The following is a 14923-nucleotide window of genomic DNA, read 5'->3' as shown; positions in this document are numbered from 1 at the left end:
GGGAGGTTTCAGTTAATGGATTTGATCAATAGTAGGTAAGGTCTAATTTGCATGGAGAACATGAAAGAAGCTTCATGTGCCTTGATTTGTAAATATTCCAAGTGCTAGATTATAAAAAAAAATTCCTTCTCAATATGCCTTTTTTTGGAGCTCTTTGAATTTCAATACTGAAAAAATAAAAAATAATTTTCCCTAATAAAGATTATATTTCTGGGCTTGTGCTGAATGTATGAATAAGGAAGATATCTTATCTCATTAGAATTTTCAAGTAAGTGATGAATGGCTTTGGTCATATCTTGCAGTCAGAGGTGATCACTGAAGAGACTCCCCCCTCCCCCGTTTTAAGATTCAAATGAATACTGCTTTCCAAATAAGATACATGCTGAAGCATGATTTTTGTATTAGAAGATTGTATGTCTAATTTTAAATCTGACACGCTAATATATCTAGGGTTTGTGTGGTTGTTTTATGTTAAGAACTTTTTTAGAAACTGCTGATGGCAAAATGGTTGTCATGCATTAGTTTGATACTCTGTTTCTCTCTTTCTAGGCAGTATCTATAGTAGGAGATGAAGTTTTCAGTTTCAATCTGGCATTATATCCATATGCTACTGAGGGAGAAGCCTATGCTGATATGTCAAAAGTGGATGGTACTTTATCTTTAAAAGTAGGCTGTATTCAAATAGTCTACCTTCACAAATTTCTCATGTCTCTTCTGGTAAGATTTTTTTTCTTTGTGTATTTTTGTGCTTCTTTCTTGAATTTGTCTTCCTTGTTTGCATGCTTAATACAAGTGATAACTGAAGTTTCTAAAAGAAAAAGGATAGGCTTCATTTTCTCTGTGCTGTTTGTAAACTTGGATAAAGTAAGCTTTCTAACTGATTTAAATTTTAAAAACTAACACTGTGCAAGAAGGTGTGGCTTTTCTCCCTCCTCTTCTGAAATAAGGAAAAGCTTGTTAGGTGTATTTTTTTGTTTTTGCATTTCCACTGCCCAAAAATGACAAAAAATTAAGCTCATTACAAACACCTGAGCTAGCTTCAGAGGCAGATCTTCCTGTGAGGTTAGATACTCTGAGGGCAGAAGGGAAAACATGCAAACTAATCACTAAATATCTCTACCTTCATCAAGTATCCTAATGTTGGCTTTTCTTATAAAGCGCTTGTGTGCTCTCTGTCATTCAGTAATGGCTTTAATAGGAATTAATATTCTCTGGAGGCAAGGAGAGACTCTAAAAATAACACATGTCCCTAGAAGCTAATGAGATAAAGGAATCTTGAGCTAATAAAGGAAAAAGAGATGGGTTTAAAATCAGTGGAATCTGGTTAGTACATTTTTTCGGACTAACAGGGGTCATGACAGATGACATTCAGTTTTTGTTCCCAGGAAGAATTAACACAGCAGGAAGACCTATTTGATACTGATTTTGGTGGTTGTTATAAAATGAGAGAGCAGTTAAGAATAAAATGCTGTTTACAGCCATATCTTTCCTTTCTCTTCAACCATTTATTACAGACCTTTTTGAACAACTTTCAAACAGCTAAGGAGGCACTGAGTGCTGCTACAGTCCAAGCTGCAGAAAAGGCTGCTACAAGTGTAAAAGACTTGGCTCAAAGGAGTTTTCGACTGTCAATGGACATTCACCTGAAAGCACCAGTTATTGTCATTCCTCAGTCCTCAGTTTCCCTTAATGCTATAGTAATAGATCTTGGCTTGATCAAGGTTCAGAACCAGTTCAGCTTGGTGTCTGCAGAAGGCAATTTGCTCCCTCCAGTCATTGATAAAATGGATGTGCAGCTGACACAGCTGAAACTGTCTAGGTAAAGTGCTTTTGACTACAAAACAGCTTAACTAATTGGTAATATTGATACTCTGTAAGATGTTAATCTACTTGTTTAGAAATCCTATTGGTGACAGAGTCAAATACTTCATGTTAAAATACTAACCTGTTATCAGAAGGGCAAATAAATTTAACTCCATGTAAAATATGAGTTAGAATTTTTTTTAACATTTCCCCAACATTTCTTTTTTAGGGCCACTGTGGAGACAGATCTGTCAAATCCTGACATTCAGATACTTCATCCTATTAATTTGAGCCTGACTGTGAATCGAAATCTAGCTGCAGCTTGGTTTCACAAAATACCCATGGTGGAGGTCACAGGACATCTGGATACAATGAATGTAAGTCTTGCAAAAAAGAAGGTGATGAGAAGCTCCTTATAATATTGAATATAATACTAACCTTTATTTCCTGGATGCAGAGGTGGAATAAGCCACCGCTCTGTTCATAGCTATTGAGTGTGTTTCAGTCATGTCAACAGGTTTAATCTATCTATATAAATGTAGAAATTTGAAAGTGTCATAAAAACACCCCAAAATCCTATGCATGTTTACTAAACAATGAGATGCATAGAAGAGAAAACTGCAAGGGATGTCAAGGAGTCTTGTTTATCTCCTGCCATAGAGCAGGACCAGCTTGCATCAATATTATGATTGTTAATTTCACAGCTTCTCTAAGCAAGTCATCTTCTGTGCTTTTATAAAAAGGGATATCCACTTTAGAGGAATTCAGATCTGTACAAATATTTGCCTTGGTAACTCCAGCTTCATAACTTCCTGTCTCCCTTCAGTAAGTTCAAGGCAGTTGCCTTTAGTGACAATCCATATACTTTGAAATAAAACAGCAGGTACATCTTTATAAACGTGAAAATAAAATGCCATAATTTAGTATGTCATTTATACTGAAGTCATAAAAGCATAGATACTGTAACTAAAAGCTGCAATATAGACTGGTACCTTTTCAGTTTGAGAAGTCGTAACCTTCAAATGGTCAAAAGAATTTCACTGTTCATGCTACATTCTTCAAGTGATGCTGCTGCAGACAAAAATCACTGTAAATAAACACTACTTTTCTTGCTAGAAAACATTGTTCTGCTATGCTAGCTAGTGAACAGTTTAAGAAACAGCTTTTTCTGAGAACTGCAATTTGCTGTTTTGTAGATTGTTGTAAATCAAGAGGATTTGAATGTCTTTCTCAAAGTGTTGACAGAAAACCTTGGTGAAGCAGAAGAAAAACAGAGTCATGCAAAATCGGTGCTGCCAAAGGAAGGTCTGAATGTTAAGTGTGTTAGCTTTCAGGAATAATGAAAAGCATTTATTACCTGAAAATCAAGCTTAGATCTGACAGTATGATACACAAGTGAAAAACTCCCCCACCCCCCCTTTTTTTTTTTTTTTTTTTTTTTTTTTTTTTTTTTTTTAAGTCTTGCAAGGTGATGTTCCTACTCCTATGCTTTAGAAAAGTGAAAACATTGCAAGACAGAATTTAGTAATGCTGTTAACTGAAAAGTCATGGAGGTAGCAAGTTACTCGGATAGCGGTGTCTGTTTGTTGCCAGAACACATTTCTGCTTCCTTTGCCTGCTGTCAAGTTCAAAGCTCTGTTTCTAGAAATTTTACTAGCTTTTCTCATGCCACTTTAAGCCATCTAAATGAATAAAAGAATTGCGTGAGTTTCTTGTGCTAACGAAATTGTAGCAATGCATCTTGAAGCTAACCTATTTCTTGAATACTGCAGGTAAAACCAAAGAAATGGAGAAATCTGTTTTGACACAAGATAAGAGTGTTCCAGAAGAAGTGTCTGAAAAGAAAAAAGGAACATTAAATGAAGATGTAATCAATGTGCTGCTTAATTTTGAAATCAAAGAGGTATTTATCCACCTGAAAAATTTATGGTTACTGAATCTAGCACTCACATCTATTTATCAGAATAAATGGGCTATAAAGTCCATTTTAACCATCTGTTCAGGGATTCCTTTGAAGATGGGGGTATTCATCGAACAAGGCAAAACAGATTTTTCTTAGATGTTCTGTACTAGCACTGTATTGTGTTAGTAACTTCCTAACACTGTAAAACATTGTTTTTAGTAACAAAACAGGTAAACTTAAGCAAGAACTAGATTTTTTTTTTCCCTTAGAGATACCTAGAACCTTACCTTTATTCCTAGCAAAATATTGGGAAAAGGCACAAGCCATGAAGTAACAAAGATATTTATGCACAAGAAATTACCTAAGTATCTTCTTTCTTTGAGGATGTGTGTGGTATTTAAATGTGAAGAGCTCAGCATGGCCTTATTTCTTTCTCTCTCTTACTTATTTATTTATATATTTTGGTAGGCTTGACCAAACAGCTTATGCATGCAGTTTAATTATGTAACTGTTGTTTTCTGGTGCATAATTTTAATTTCACTAAATCTCTGTAGATGTTTTCATTCAGTAGTAAATCTGGGTTTCTTTTTCTTTAAACCAAAAAATGCACCTCCAAACCCAAAACAGTGCTATTGCTATATGAGAGTTCCACTCAGAGACTAGAAACTTCCCCCTGTCCCTGGCCACCAGGAGAGCATACTTTGAGAGATGTGAAATCATCTAATAAAAATTAGTTTAAGGGCATTACAAATGTTTGTACCCCAGTCGAAGTATAGACAGGTTACAAAAGTTGGTAACATCCAAGGATTAGGGCCTTTTCAGGGCAAAAGGTACAAGTTTTGCAGAATCGTAGTTGTTACTGACAAGGTACCCTGTCAACAACTGGCACATAGTTGTCCAACTAGAACCACCAGTATCCCTGGCAGCTTCCATTTCTTTTGGAACTGCTCTCTTGGTTGTGAAGAATGTCTTAATGGTAGGAATGGGGCATATTACAGGCTAGCCTGTAGTGCTATTTTTTTCTTATTTAATTTATACTGTTAATAATTTTATATATTATTTACTATGAAGTTAAACACACCTCACATTGAAATTCTTAATAAGCTAGAGTCCACATTGTCTGTGGGCTGCATATACTGGTTATTAAGATGACAAAATGCTAATTAGTATACAAAGAATATGCCATATAATGATGCGGACAAAGTATTGCAAAATTTCTTTTGATTTTTTCGTGCAGTAAATTGTTAGTTTGACGACACTATTTTTAGTTCCAAGAAATGTAAGACAATTGCTTCATGAAATAATTGAAACGGTATTTTTCACAGTAATTATATCTAGTTCATCTACTTTATTTTTCACATTCATTTAGAAACAAAGAATTTTTTCCCTTTTTCAAAATTTTAGTCATTTGTAAGGCATGAAATTCTCTAAATATGCAGAAGTGTAATGTCAGAACACTTTTTACCTCCTGTATTAAGTTTATTTGTAATTTGTTAGTTATTCAAAGATTTAATCACACTGATATCCATTCTCCACTGCCCTTCCTTCCAGACAAACGTAATTTCTAGTAACTGTTCTCTGTGTGTTCAGTATAGCACTGTATAGCATCCTATTCAGAAGGTAAAGATTTATTGCTAAATCAGTTGCAGTCAAATCACTAGACTTAAGAGTTTTTGTTGTTGGAGTTAAGAAGTGATTGCTCTACTTTGCTGCTTCTCTAAGAGGAATAGAGGGAAAAATGGTCTTTAAGAAATTGTAGTTTTAGAACCTGTTTATATAAAAAAGCAAAATGTCAAGTCTGATATTACTTTCGAAGCCTAGCTGAGGAAATAATTCCCAATTATAACTGCATGCTGTAATTTCTGGAGAGTTTTGGTACACTTGCTGAACTTTTCATTTCCATATTCAAGGTTGTAATAACCTTGATGAAGCAGGTCCAGAAGGAGAGATATCCACTACATATTCTAACTGTGCTACAGCTTGGAACTGAAACCAGAATTAGAAACCATGATTTGACTGCAGCAGCATATCTGAAAAAAATTACCATGAGGTGCCTTGAAATAACTGGTAAGTATTCTATATAACTCAGTACAGTGAGTGCAATCAACTTTTATAGCAAGAGGGTAGCCTAGTCAGAAATAATTAAAAAAAAAAAAAAAAAAAAAAAAAAAAAGCAGGGGAAGGGAGGGAGAGGTTATATCCAACATTAACTTAATGTCACTGCCCTTCTTCTAGAGTCAATAAATCTGTTTTACGTGATACCAAGTTTTACTCCAGTTGCTAGAGTTAGCTTGAGCTAATTTACTTGAGTTAGTTGCCTACTTTTAAGTAGGAGTGACCATTCTGGGAAGTATTCTACCTGTTCAGAGGGTTTTGAGCAGTTACTAAATTACTGCAACTTTGAATTCTTCGTACGTGCTTCATTACTAGTTCCAGCAGCGCTGGAAAATGGGCAGATACATCCTTGATAGGTCAGGTAATAATTCAAAGTGATGCTGAAGTGATGGTAACTGATACATAACTAATACATAGCCATGTATTAAAATAAAGAAATATTTTATGAAATTTTATGTAAAGCTAACATTAGGAATGTAAATAACTTTTTAGTGTTGAATCTTCTTTCGTAACTAAGATAAGTTTTGTTTTGACTTGTTTAAATAAAAAGGTGAATACAGCATTTCACAGGGTGGTTCTTAATCTGCAGCTTCTGAATGAAGAGCTGTTTGCCTTCATTATTTCAGCAAAAATAATATACAATGGAGAATTAACATGAAATCAAGTTGTGAATGGAAAGACTTTATTATAATAGAAGTATTAGTAACGTCTTTCTTTATTTGCAGACTCAAAAGGAGATCCGCTTTGTATTATTAATTCTTCAAGTGAGACTGGTGAACATCTTCTAAAAATGGAATACATTAAGGTTTTGATACCTTTCAAGATTTTTATGGGGAATAAAATAAGGCTTCTGTGCTTAGCCCTATATTAAAGAGTATTTTTGTTTTGTTTTGTTTTCTGCTAGTTGGTTTTAAAGCTTGCAGGATTTAGGTCTATAGCTTATCAAGGTCTTCTCCCAAATATTTGTTTGCCTATGTAATGTAAATGGTAAGTGGCCCTTTACCAGTGATAAAAGTAGCATTTGAGGAAGGATATGTTGGTTGATAAATATGGGAAGGAAAAAAATAGATTGTCTTTCAGAAAGTGCATGAATGCTTGGGAATCTGATAGATCGCAGGATCAGTGGGCTATGCTTTTTATCTGTTTTTCTTATTGATAATGACATTATAAGTTAACTTGTTCTGAGAAAGTATTGAGCGCAAATTGATCCAGTTTAAATGGATTGCAAGTAAGAGATATTTATAAATGGCCAGTTTAATTTTTGCAAAATGTGCTATAAAATGTCCCTCAGCAAAACATGGTCAGCACTGATTGTTTGACTTAATCATATGCTCTAGACAACTTTGTCTTCGGGATTTATCACTTTCCTTTGTTTTCCTTTGCAATAGAAAAAATTAATTCCAGTTTTTAAAGTAAAGACTGATTGTGTGCTTGGGCTTTTTTTTTCCCTTTGTTAGGCTGATGCTGATGGACCAGATTTTGATACTACGTACAGAAGCACCAAGCAAACCATCAATGTAAGTACAGGAACATATTTCATAATCTTTTTAAGTTTCTCAAATAGTAACAGCTGTATCAACTTGTTTATTGCCCATTTAATGCTTGTTGAAGAGGGGAAAAAAATGCAAAACTAAACCCTCTGACTTGCTAATCTATAAAGCTTACTGTTTTGTATTTATCTATTTCAAAGAGAGGTTTTTAAAAAGGCGATTTTTACAGAAGTACTTAGCACTGATGCATTAATTTTAAATGAAAGCTGTAGATTTTTAGGTACTTAAAATTTGTAAGGACATATTTATAATTGAAGCCTGTAGGGTATGTTTTATTTCTGGAGTGATAAACCGGTCAGGGTGAAATGAGGGCCTTATGTTGCAGAGCTTGAAAGTTCCTAGGAGTGAAACTGTGATGTGAGGTGATGCATCAGACTAGCATGCTCGGAGGTGATATATTTCGTCAGTGTTCTTTCTACTTCTCCTGAAGTCAACTATTTGTATGTAATTTTCCATTGCATCTTGGTGTCTTCTGAAGTAAGCAGGTTATTATTCTGCAAGCCATGGGAATTTTGGTTTTAAAATGGATCCTTTAAGGCAGTAGTTGAGTGGTGGGTAGAGCTTGCTTCTTGACAAAAACTCTGCCACATGTGGAATTTGAAGTAATTGGACTACTTTTCTGATCGCGAAGAAAGCTGACATTGCTTGATGTATCAAGATCTACCAAGAGTTGCTTCAGCCTAGGAGAAGACTGGTAGCTGATGATAGTTTTCAGGGAACTGAATGAGCTACAGCAGTTGATATTCATGTACTTTCTGCTCTGACTGGAAATTTTGTATTTGTTATCTTGTTATATGGTACTACTAAAGTATCTCTCCACGTGGTCCTGAAGATGTCAGCCAAAGTGCTTCATTGTCATAGTCCATGGTGAAATATAGCAGAACTAAGTTACTGAAAAAGCTTACTCGTGTTATGTAGCAGTTTTTAGGTTGTCATAGTTCCTCTTTACCTGCTGTAAGCTTCCATTCCGTAGCTCCCCCTTCTGTTCCAGGGTTTCTGCACAGTGCTAAGTTGAAGATAGAAAGGGTGAAATGTGTGTGAAATGAGCAAGGCACTTTTTTTCTCAGTTCCATGATAGTAACTTTGATTTGTTACGCAAAAGACTGGTAATAAATATTAAATAAGTGTTGCCTTATCTCTTTGCCTGTTTTAGGTTTTCTTCTCTTGTTTGGATATAGTACTTCACACAGAGGCTTTACTTTCCATCATGAGTTTTCTTGCATTCAGTGTTCCATCAGGTGGCCTTTCCAATATTGATAAAGCATCGGATCACAAGCCTCAAGTAGAACAGAAAGAAAGTACACTCAGACCAGGTAAAGTGGTGCTAGAAATGCCCCCCTTAATTGATTAACAGCATCTAGCCTTTGCTTGAAGGATACTGCTTCAGGTGACTGCATTGCATTCTGTTTGGTGAAATAGAATGCACACACAATTGTATGTGGGGAGCAGATAAACTAATTTTAAAAAAAATGTTGTCTCTTGTGTTAGTGTTTGGAGTGATCAGATATTTTGGTTGATACCTATATTGCTTAATCCGACAAATTCTCTTTACTGCATGTATTTTTTTCCTAACTAGTAGACCAACTTTTATAACAAATGTTGAATAAAAGAGTTTGCAGTAGGCACTATCAAAGCCTTTCCAAAGCATCAGGGTCACAACTTTATTGCCTTTTAGTCTGAAGGACTGTAAGAGTGCTTACACTAATTAAAATAATCAGTCTTGAGACATGAAAGAGTAAAAGGAAGTTCTGAACTGAACTGTCCCCTCAATATTGTGTTTGTTTCAGCAGTGGGGATCTGTAACCTTGATATAGTATGAGCTTTTTTATGGAAGTTCCTTAAAGATGCTTGGTTAGGTTCATGTGGTTGACTTTTGTGTTTCTGTTATTGTTTGTGAAATTCAAGGTTTTCTAATCCAGCTGAGTTTCGCTGAGTAGTGGCTTGCTGTATTTTGCATTCTGCAGCCACCTTGGATTTTGTGCTGATTTTTTTTTTAATTTTTTCTTTTCTGAATATGCCCAAATTAATTCCCCTACTCCATGCAGAAGGGGACATTTATCATGTGAGACAGCATTTCAAATAATGAGATGTACACTGTATTCAGGGTACTGTTGCCTGCAAACTGAAAATTAGGTATTAATGAGGAGAAGATATTCAGTCTTAATTGCTGTTTGCCTGTGTTAGTTGGTGACTGTTCTTGTGCCAGAAAAATAGGATTGTGTTAATAAAGGCTCATTTAATTTCATGTCCCATAATTAACGTTAACTTTTTAAGGAATAACTGCAGATTGTTTTTGGACAGTTCATATATGTACAGAACACAAATAATGTAAATTTGGTTTTAAAAACTTAAGTTACAATGTTTGCTCAACACGTATGTCACTTTTTTCCCATTCAGTGACTAGTAATGCAGCTCGTGATATCTATGAATTGAAACTCACTGCAAAGCTAAATGCATTCAGTATTTCTGTTTGTGATCAGACCTATAGAATTGCAGACATTAGAATACAAGGTAAGGGTTTTTTTATTTAAATATTTTGACTAGTTGATAATAGTGAGGAATACATGCTATTCCTCTTTCCTTCCTGGCCCCCCGCTTTTGAAAAGCTAACGTATACAATGTATATGTTTCTGTAACATCTGTCTGAATGCATTTTAATCTTATAACAGGACTGCAGTTAATAATTTTAACAGCCAAAGTACCTATGAGGAAAGAAAAGGTTTGATTTTTAAAAACAGGGGGGCTCAATTAATTTCTGAATAGATTATAACTGAAAATAGAGGCACTTGTCTCATAAGTAACACAGACTTATGTTTTTGAATAGTTATATCCTAGATAGTGTCAGAAATTTGCACTGTAGTCCTGGAATCAATTTAAGTTATCAGGAGATTCATATGCAGTAAGATGATTTCTTGGGTTTAGCATTAGTTGTTAAACTGCATAATTCTCAATTCCAGGCAATTGTTGTTCTTTGTATTCAGTTTCAAATAATGCTTCTGTCTTAGAAGTGCTTACTTAATAAAATGCTTCTTAATAAACTGTTACCTATTTTCTCTTCCTTTCATCCAAAATCAGGAATGGATGCATCTGTAGCTATGAAAGCTAGAAAGATAAAAGTGTTCTCCAGACTCGAGGACATTGTAATAACAAATGTTGATCCAAAGACAATCCATAAAAAGGTGACTTGCTGTGTAGATTGTTTTAAAAAACAAACAACAATTTTAAAAATCATTTAATGATAGTGCTGTAGTTTATTTGCTGTGTTCTGTGATACTAAGTATGATGTAATGCATCAAATATTGAGCAAAATTTCAGTGGTTAATATTTCCTCTACCTCAGGGATGCAAAATATACTTCATTCAATATTTTGTTGTTCTTAATCAGATTTGCATCTGTTTTTTATTCTGATGAGTAGCGTAAATATAAAATGGACTACAGATAACCAACTGAGATAAGGCTCACTATGAAATAACTGATTCAAATTTCTTCTGTGCCTAGCAAATATGTTTCCAAGTGTTGCTGACAAAATGCAGTTGATCTGTTTGTGTAAATATTTCTTATTTGATAACTTAAGCAATAATTCTGTTACAGTACTGCCTAGTGGTATTAACTATGTGGACTTAATCTTCTAGGCTGTCTCCATAATGGGAGATGAAGTATTTAGGTTTCAAATGTCACTTTATCCAGATGCTACAGCAGGGGAAGCGTACGCAGATATGTCAAAGGTGGATGGTAAAATGTCTCTGAAAGTTGGCTGCATCCAGATAGTTTATCTACATAGATTCTTTATGTCTCTCTTGGTAAGACATCAGTTTTAATTCTATTATTGGAATTACAAGGTTAGAAACAAAGCAGAGAAGCTTCATATGCTGTTAGTGACCACTTCATTGTGGTGAGCCAGTCTACAAACATGTAGAAGAATTTTGCTGAGGAAATGTCTCTTCAAAGTTGCACTGCATTGTAGAAGAACGAAAAATAAGCAGAATGACAAAAGCAAGCAGTGAATCACGTGGTAGCTTTAATATCTTAAAAACTAAATAAGTAAATGATGTTTTAGCTAGTACATGACTCTTACTTCTTTCTAGTTGGAAGCTTGTATGATGGAATTCAAAGTTTCATATTTCTGCCACAGCTAAACTATTTTTCTTAAATTTATCTTTTGTCTGGAGCTTACTTTTTGTGAGGTTTTTTTGTGTATTTCATATAGGCTCTTGTCGAACTCTCACCTTTTTACTACTTTCCAATAGAACTTCCTAAACAATTTCCAAACTGCACAAGAGGCCCTGAGCGCAGTCACAGTCCAGGCAGCAGAAATGGCTGCTTCCAGCATGAAAGACTTTGCTAAAAAGAGCTTCCGTCTCTTAATGGATATCAACTTGAAAGCTCCAGTTATAGTTGTTCCTGAATCTTCCACTTCCTATAATGCTATGGTAGCTGATCTTGGCTTAATCAGAGTTCAGAATGAATTTAAATTGGTGTCTTCAGATGAATCTTCTCTTCCTCCAGTCATTGACAACATGGATGTGCAGCTGACTCATTTGAAATTATCAAGGTATACATGGAGATTTCTTCTATGTTGAGAAATGTTCATAAAGAAAACAGAGCCATGTTTCATATGCAACATTATTGTATTATTGAAGTATTATAGATAGAAGATGAAAGTGCGCAATAAAAGCTGAGAAGTGCATATAGATAGAGAGACATGTCCACAGTCTCTAAAACTTCTTGAAAAAAAATGGTATTTATAGAAAAGCAGCTGAGTTGATCTTAAGTACATGTAAGTGCATGTACACACACATTACTCACTTAAAAGTAGATACGCAAATAATTCTGCTAGATTGCTAAAAAGTATGTTTTTCAGGATTCTGCAGCTGTTAAATCTTTCTGCTACTGTCCTTCCTGTCTTTTGTAGGTGCATTATATCTGCAGATTCTCAACCAGATACTAAAATTCTGCATCCTGTGAGCCTGACTTTACTGGTCCAGAGAAATTTATCAGCAACTTGGTATCATAAAACCCCAGCAATTGGTATCAAAGGGGACCTAAAACCAATGCAGGTAATATCATGACAAATTAGAGCTATACCAAAAGTTGCACTTATTCTTGGAGTAGTGTTTAGTCTAGTTCAGAGCTTGTAGACTCGTTGCGATTTAGATCCTTTACAGAATACTAAATGACTTCCAGCCGGATTGTTCAGTTTATAGCTCTGTTACAGTTTTGATATCATTTAATGAGTAGTTTTGGTGTAGTTGCATCTAAGTAGAATAAAACTTATTTTTACTTACCTTAGAGTCTGTTGGAGCCATCCTTTGAATCAACAGTCAGTAAAATCTGTCAAGTTTATCTGTTCAGTTAGCATTTAAAATCTAGTTATAAGATTATAAATTGTTTATTCTGTAGTATTCAGGTTTTTTTGAATGTTGAATAGATTTATTAGAAATGAGAAGGGTAGATGTGGATCTCTTCTATTCTCTTATGTTCTAACATACTAGAGCGCAGCAGTTCCAAATTCAGATTGGTATCTTTGCAGCGTGTGAAGGGTTTACTTTCTCTTTTCCAATGCTAGCCATTAGGATTTAAGTGGAGAGAATTGGATAGGGAAGCATTTTAATTGTTCATCAGTTCATTGCTGTGTCTGTACTGTGGCCAAACCTAGCGCTTGTGAAGCACGGACAAATATGTACTGAAAGAGTACCAGTATAAAACCTGAATATAGAGAAAATATTATAACAGTATGTGTTCTGGGCTTTTTAAGTGAGTGCATTTTGTCATTTCTTACTCTTTTTTTTTTTTAACCATGTTATGCTATAATTGGCTTCAGGTTCAGTAACTGTTTAAAGGCTTACTGAATGACAGTTGCTTTAAGAGTATGCTGCATAAATCTTGGCTTTAATGTTATCTTGTTATGTTGCTCTATTACTGAAGTGTTAAGTAGTATCTGTGATCATAAATTACTCATTTAAGTAGGCAAAGGCTCTTTGCCAGACCAGAAAGTGGATGTTTTGACCAGGATTGTTTTGACTGACAGACTTGTTTAGGGTGGAATCATCATGTTGTTTCTTCTAACCTTTGTGTACTATTGATAAAGATAAGGTTCTGCACTGGAAAGAAATATCACCAAAAATGAAACTGGGCTTGTCACTTTACAGATTGCACTCAGTGAAGATGATCTAAATGTTATCATGAAAATTTTACTTGAAAACCTTGGAGGGGCTTCTTCCCAGCCAAATACTGTGCAACAGCGCATTGAAGATATGCAAATAGTAAAAAAAGGAAACGTTCCAGATGAATCTGCTTTCTGTGAGGGTATGTTCAATTCAAAACCTGAATAAACTTAAGGAGAAGATTACATGCAAATTCAAATACCACCCAAATATTACCCAAAACATGTCAATGTGTCTGAATAACAGCTTTTGTAACTGTTATTGTATCTGTGGAAAGTTATAGATATGAATGTACATATGTACTAAAAACATTGGCATGTAAGCTGTTGATGGTCAAAAACTTTGTAGCATGTTTTTTTGCAATTCGTCTTTTATAGGAGTGATATTCTTGCATCAAGGGCTCTTATAAGTTGCAGGTGGTTTAAGAAAACCAAAAAGCCAAAAACACAGCCCTAGATGTTAATGCAAAGTTAAAACAATTCAGGATATTCTATTTTTAGTGTCAAATAGTGTGTTAGCCTAAACATTGTATGTCTCTGGATGAATACTGTAATGCTTTGTCAAAATCATTTTGCTCATAACTTAGTAACATTCTCAATGTCAAAAAGTACTTTTTCAACTTATGCTTCAGCTGCTATACTGTAATACTTCTGAAGCTAAAGGAAGAGAAATTCTTTTGACAGTCTTGGTAGTCTATATAGTTCTTCAGTAAAACAGATGAAGAACAACCACACTTAATTAGTGAGAACTTTCTTAAAGTTCTTAAACCAATCCATGCTAGATAATTTTAATGTCCCTTAAATAGAATAAAGGGATATTCAATATACAAAAATGTAAAATGTCTTGACTGGTCTTCCTAATGTAGAGCTCTGGGTTTTTTTAAGACTTTTCAATCTCAATAAATAAAAAAAAGAAAATCCACAAACCTGGTGTTCTAAAGAAATGTATAAATATTTTCTTTTCACTAACAGATCCTATTCTTGCTGTGGGACAGAGAAATGTTTCTACAGTTCAGTCTTCTGCGGAATGTTATACAACGCTTAAATTTGACTTTAATTTTGAGTCACTTTCAGTAATTCTCTACAATAGCAATAAAAATCAGGTTTGTGACAAAGCTTTTACTCTGAGTGGGGTGGGGAATTTAAGCCTCTCACATCCAGAACTCAGGATAGTAAAACAAAGATATCTTTCTGTTGTATTGGTTTTGTAATTCTTGCCTTGCAGAGCTTGTGCAATTTTTCCTGAACCTTGGAAACTTCATGGGAGGAGAATGTTCATCCTTTGAAGGATGTCTGTCAGTTTCTAACTTACACTTAAAACAGAAACACGCCTCCCCGCCCCCCCCCCCCCCAGCACCCTAAAACCTGATTTGGTTGTTCAAAGCTAGA

General features: G+C 34.8%; 1 protein-coding gene across 3 annotated transcripts in view; it reads left to right on the top strand.

Annotated features, from left to right (window-relative positions):
- The window catches only part of VPS13C (vacuolar protein sorting 13 homolog C), a 101451-nt gene that overhangs the window by 40122 nt on the left and 46406 nt on the right, over nucleotides 1–14923 (top strand). For all 3 annotated transcript variants that reach the window (XM_064517508.1, XM_064517507.1, XM_064517506.1), the window contains 16 exons: nucleotides 550–717; nucleotides 1515–1819; nucleotides 2033–2180; nucleotides 3000–3108; nucleotides 3576–3706; nucleotides 5617–5773; nucleotides 6547–6626; nucleotides 7279–7338; nucleotides 8525–8684; nucleotides 9769–9882; nucleotides 10447–10550; nucleotides 11004–11171; nucleotides 11619–11923; nucleotides 12284–12428; nucleotides 13521–13677; nucleotides 14507–14637. In XM_064517508.1, coding sequence (XP_064373578.1) covers nucleotides 550–717; nucleotides 1515–1819; nucleotides 2033–2180; nucleotides 3000–3108; nucleotides 3576–3706; nucleotides 5617–5773; nucleotides 6547–6626; nucleotides 7279–7338; nucleotides 8525–8684; nucleotides 9769–9882; nucleotides 10447–10550; nucleotides 11004–11171; nucleotides 11619–11923; nucleotides 12284–12428; nucleotides 13521–13677; nucleotides 14507–14637 — 2442 coding nt within the window. The remainder of the gene's footprint in view (nucleotides 1–549; nucleotides 718–1514; nucleotides 1820–2032; nucleotides 2181–2999; nucleotides 3109–3575; nucleotides 3707–5616; nucleotides 5774–6546; nucleotides 6627–7278; nucleotides 7339–8524; nucleotides 8685–9768; nucleotides 9883–10446; nucleotides 10551–11003; nucleotides 11172–11618; nucleotides 11924–12283; nucleotides 12429–13520; nucleotides 13678–14506; nucleotides 14638–14923) is intronic.

The sequence above is a fragment of the Dromaius novaehollandiae genome, chromosome 10, assembly GCF_036370855.1.
Source record: "Dromaius novaehollandiae isolate bDroNov1 chromosome 10, bDroNov1.hap1, whole genome shotgun sequence".
NCBI classification, from domain to species: Eukaryota; Metazoa; Chordata; class Aves; order Casuariiformes; family Dromaiidae; genus Dromaius; species Dromaius novaehollandiae.
This window is presented reverse-complemented; position numbering and strand designations above follow the sequence as displayed.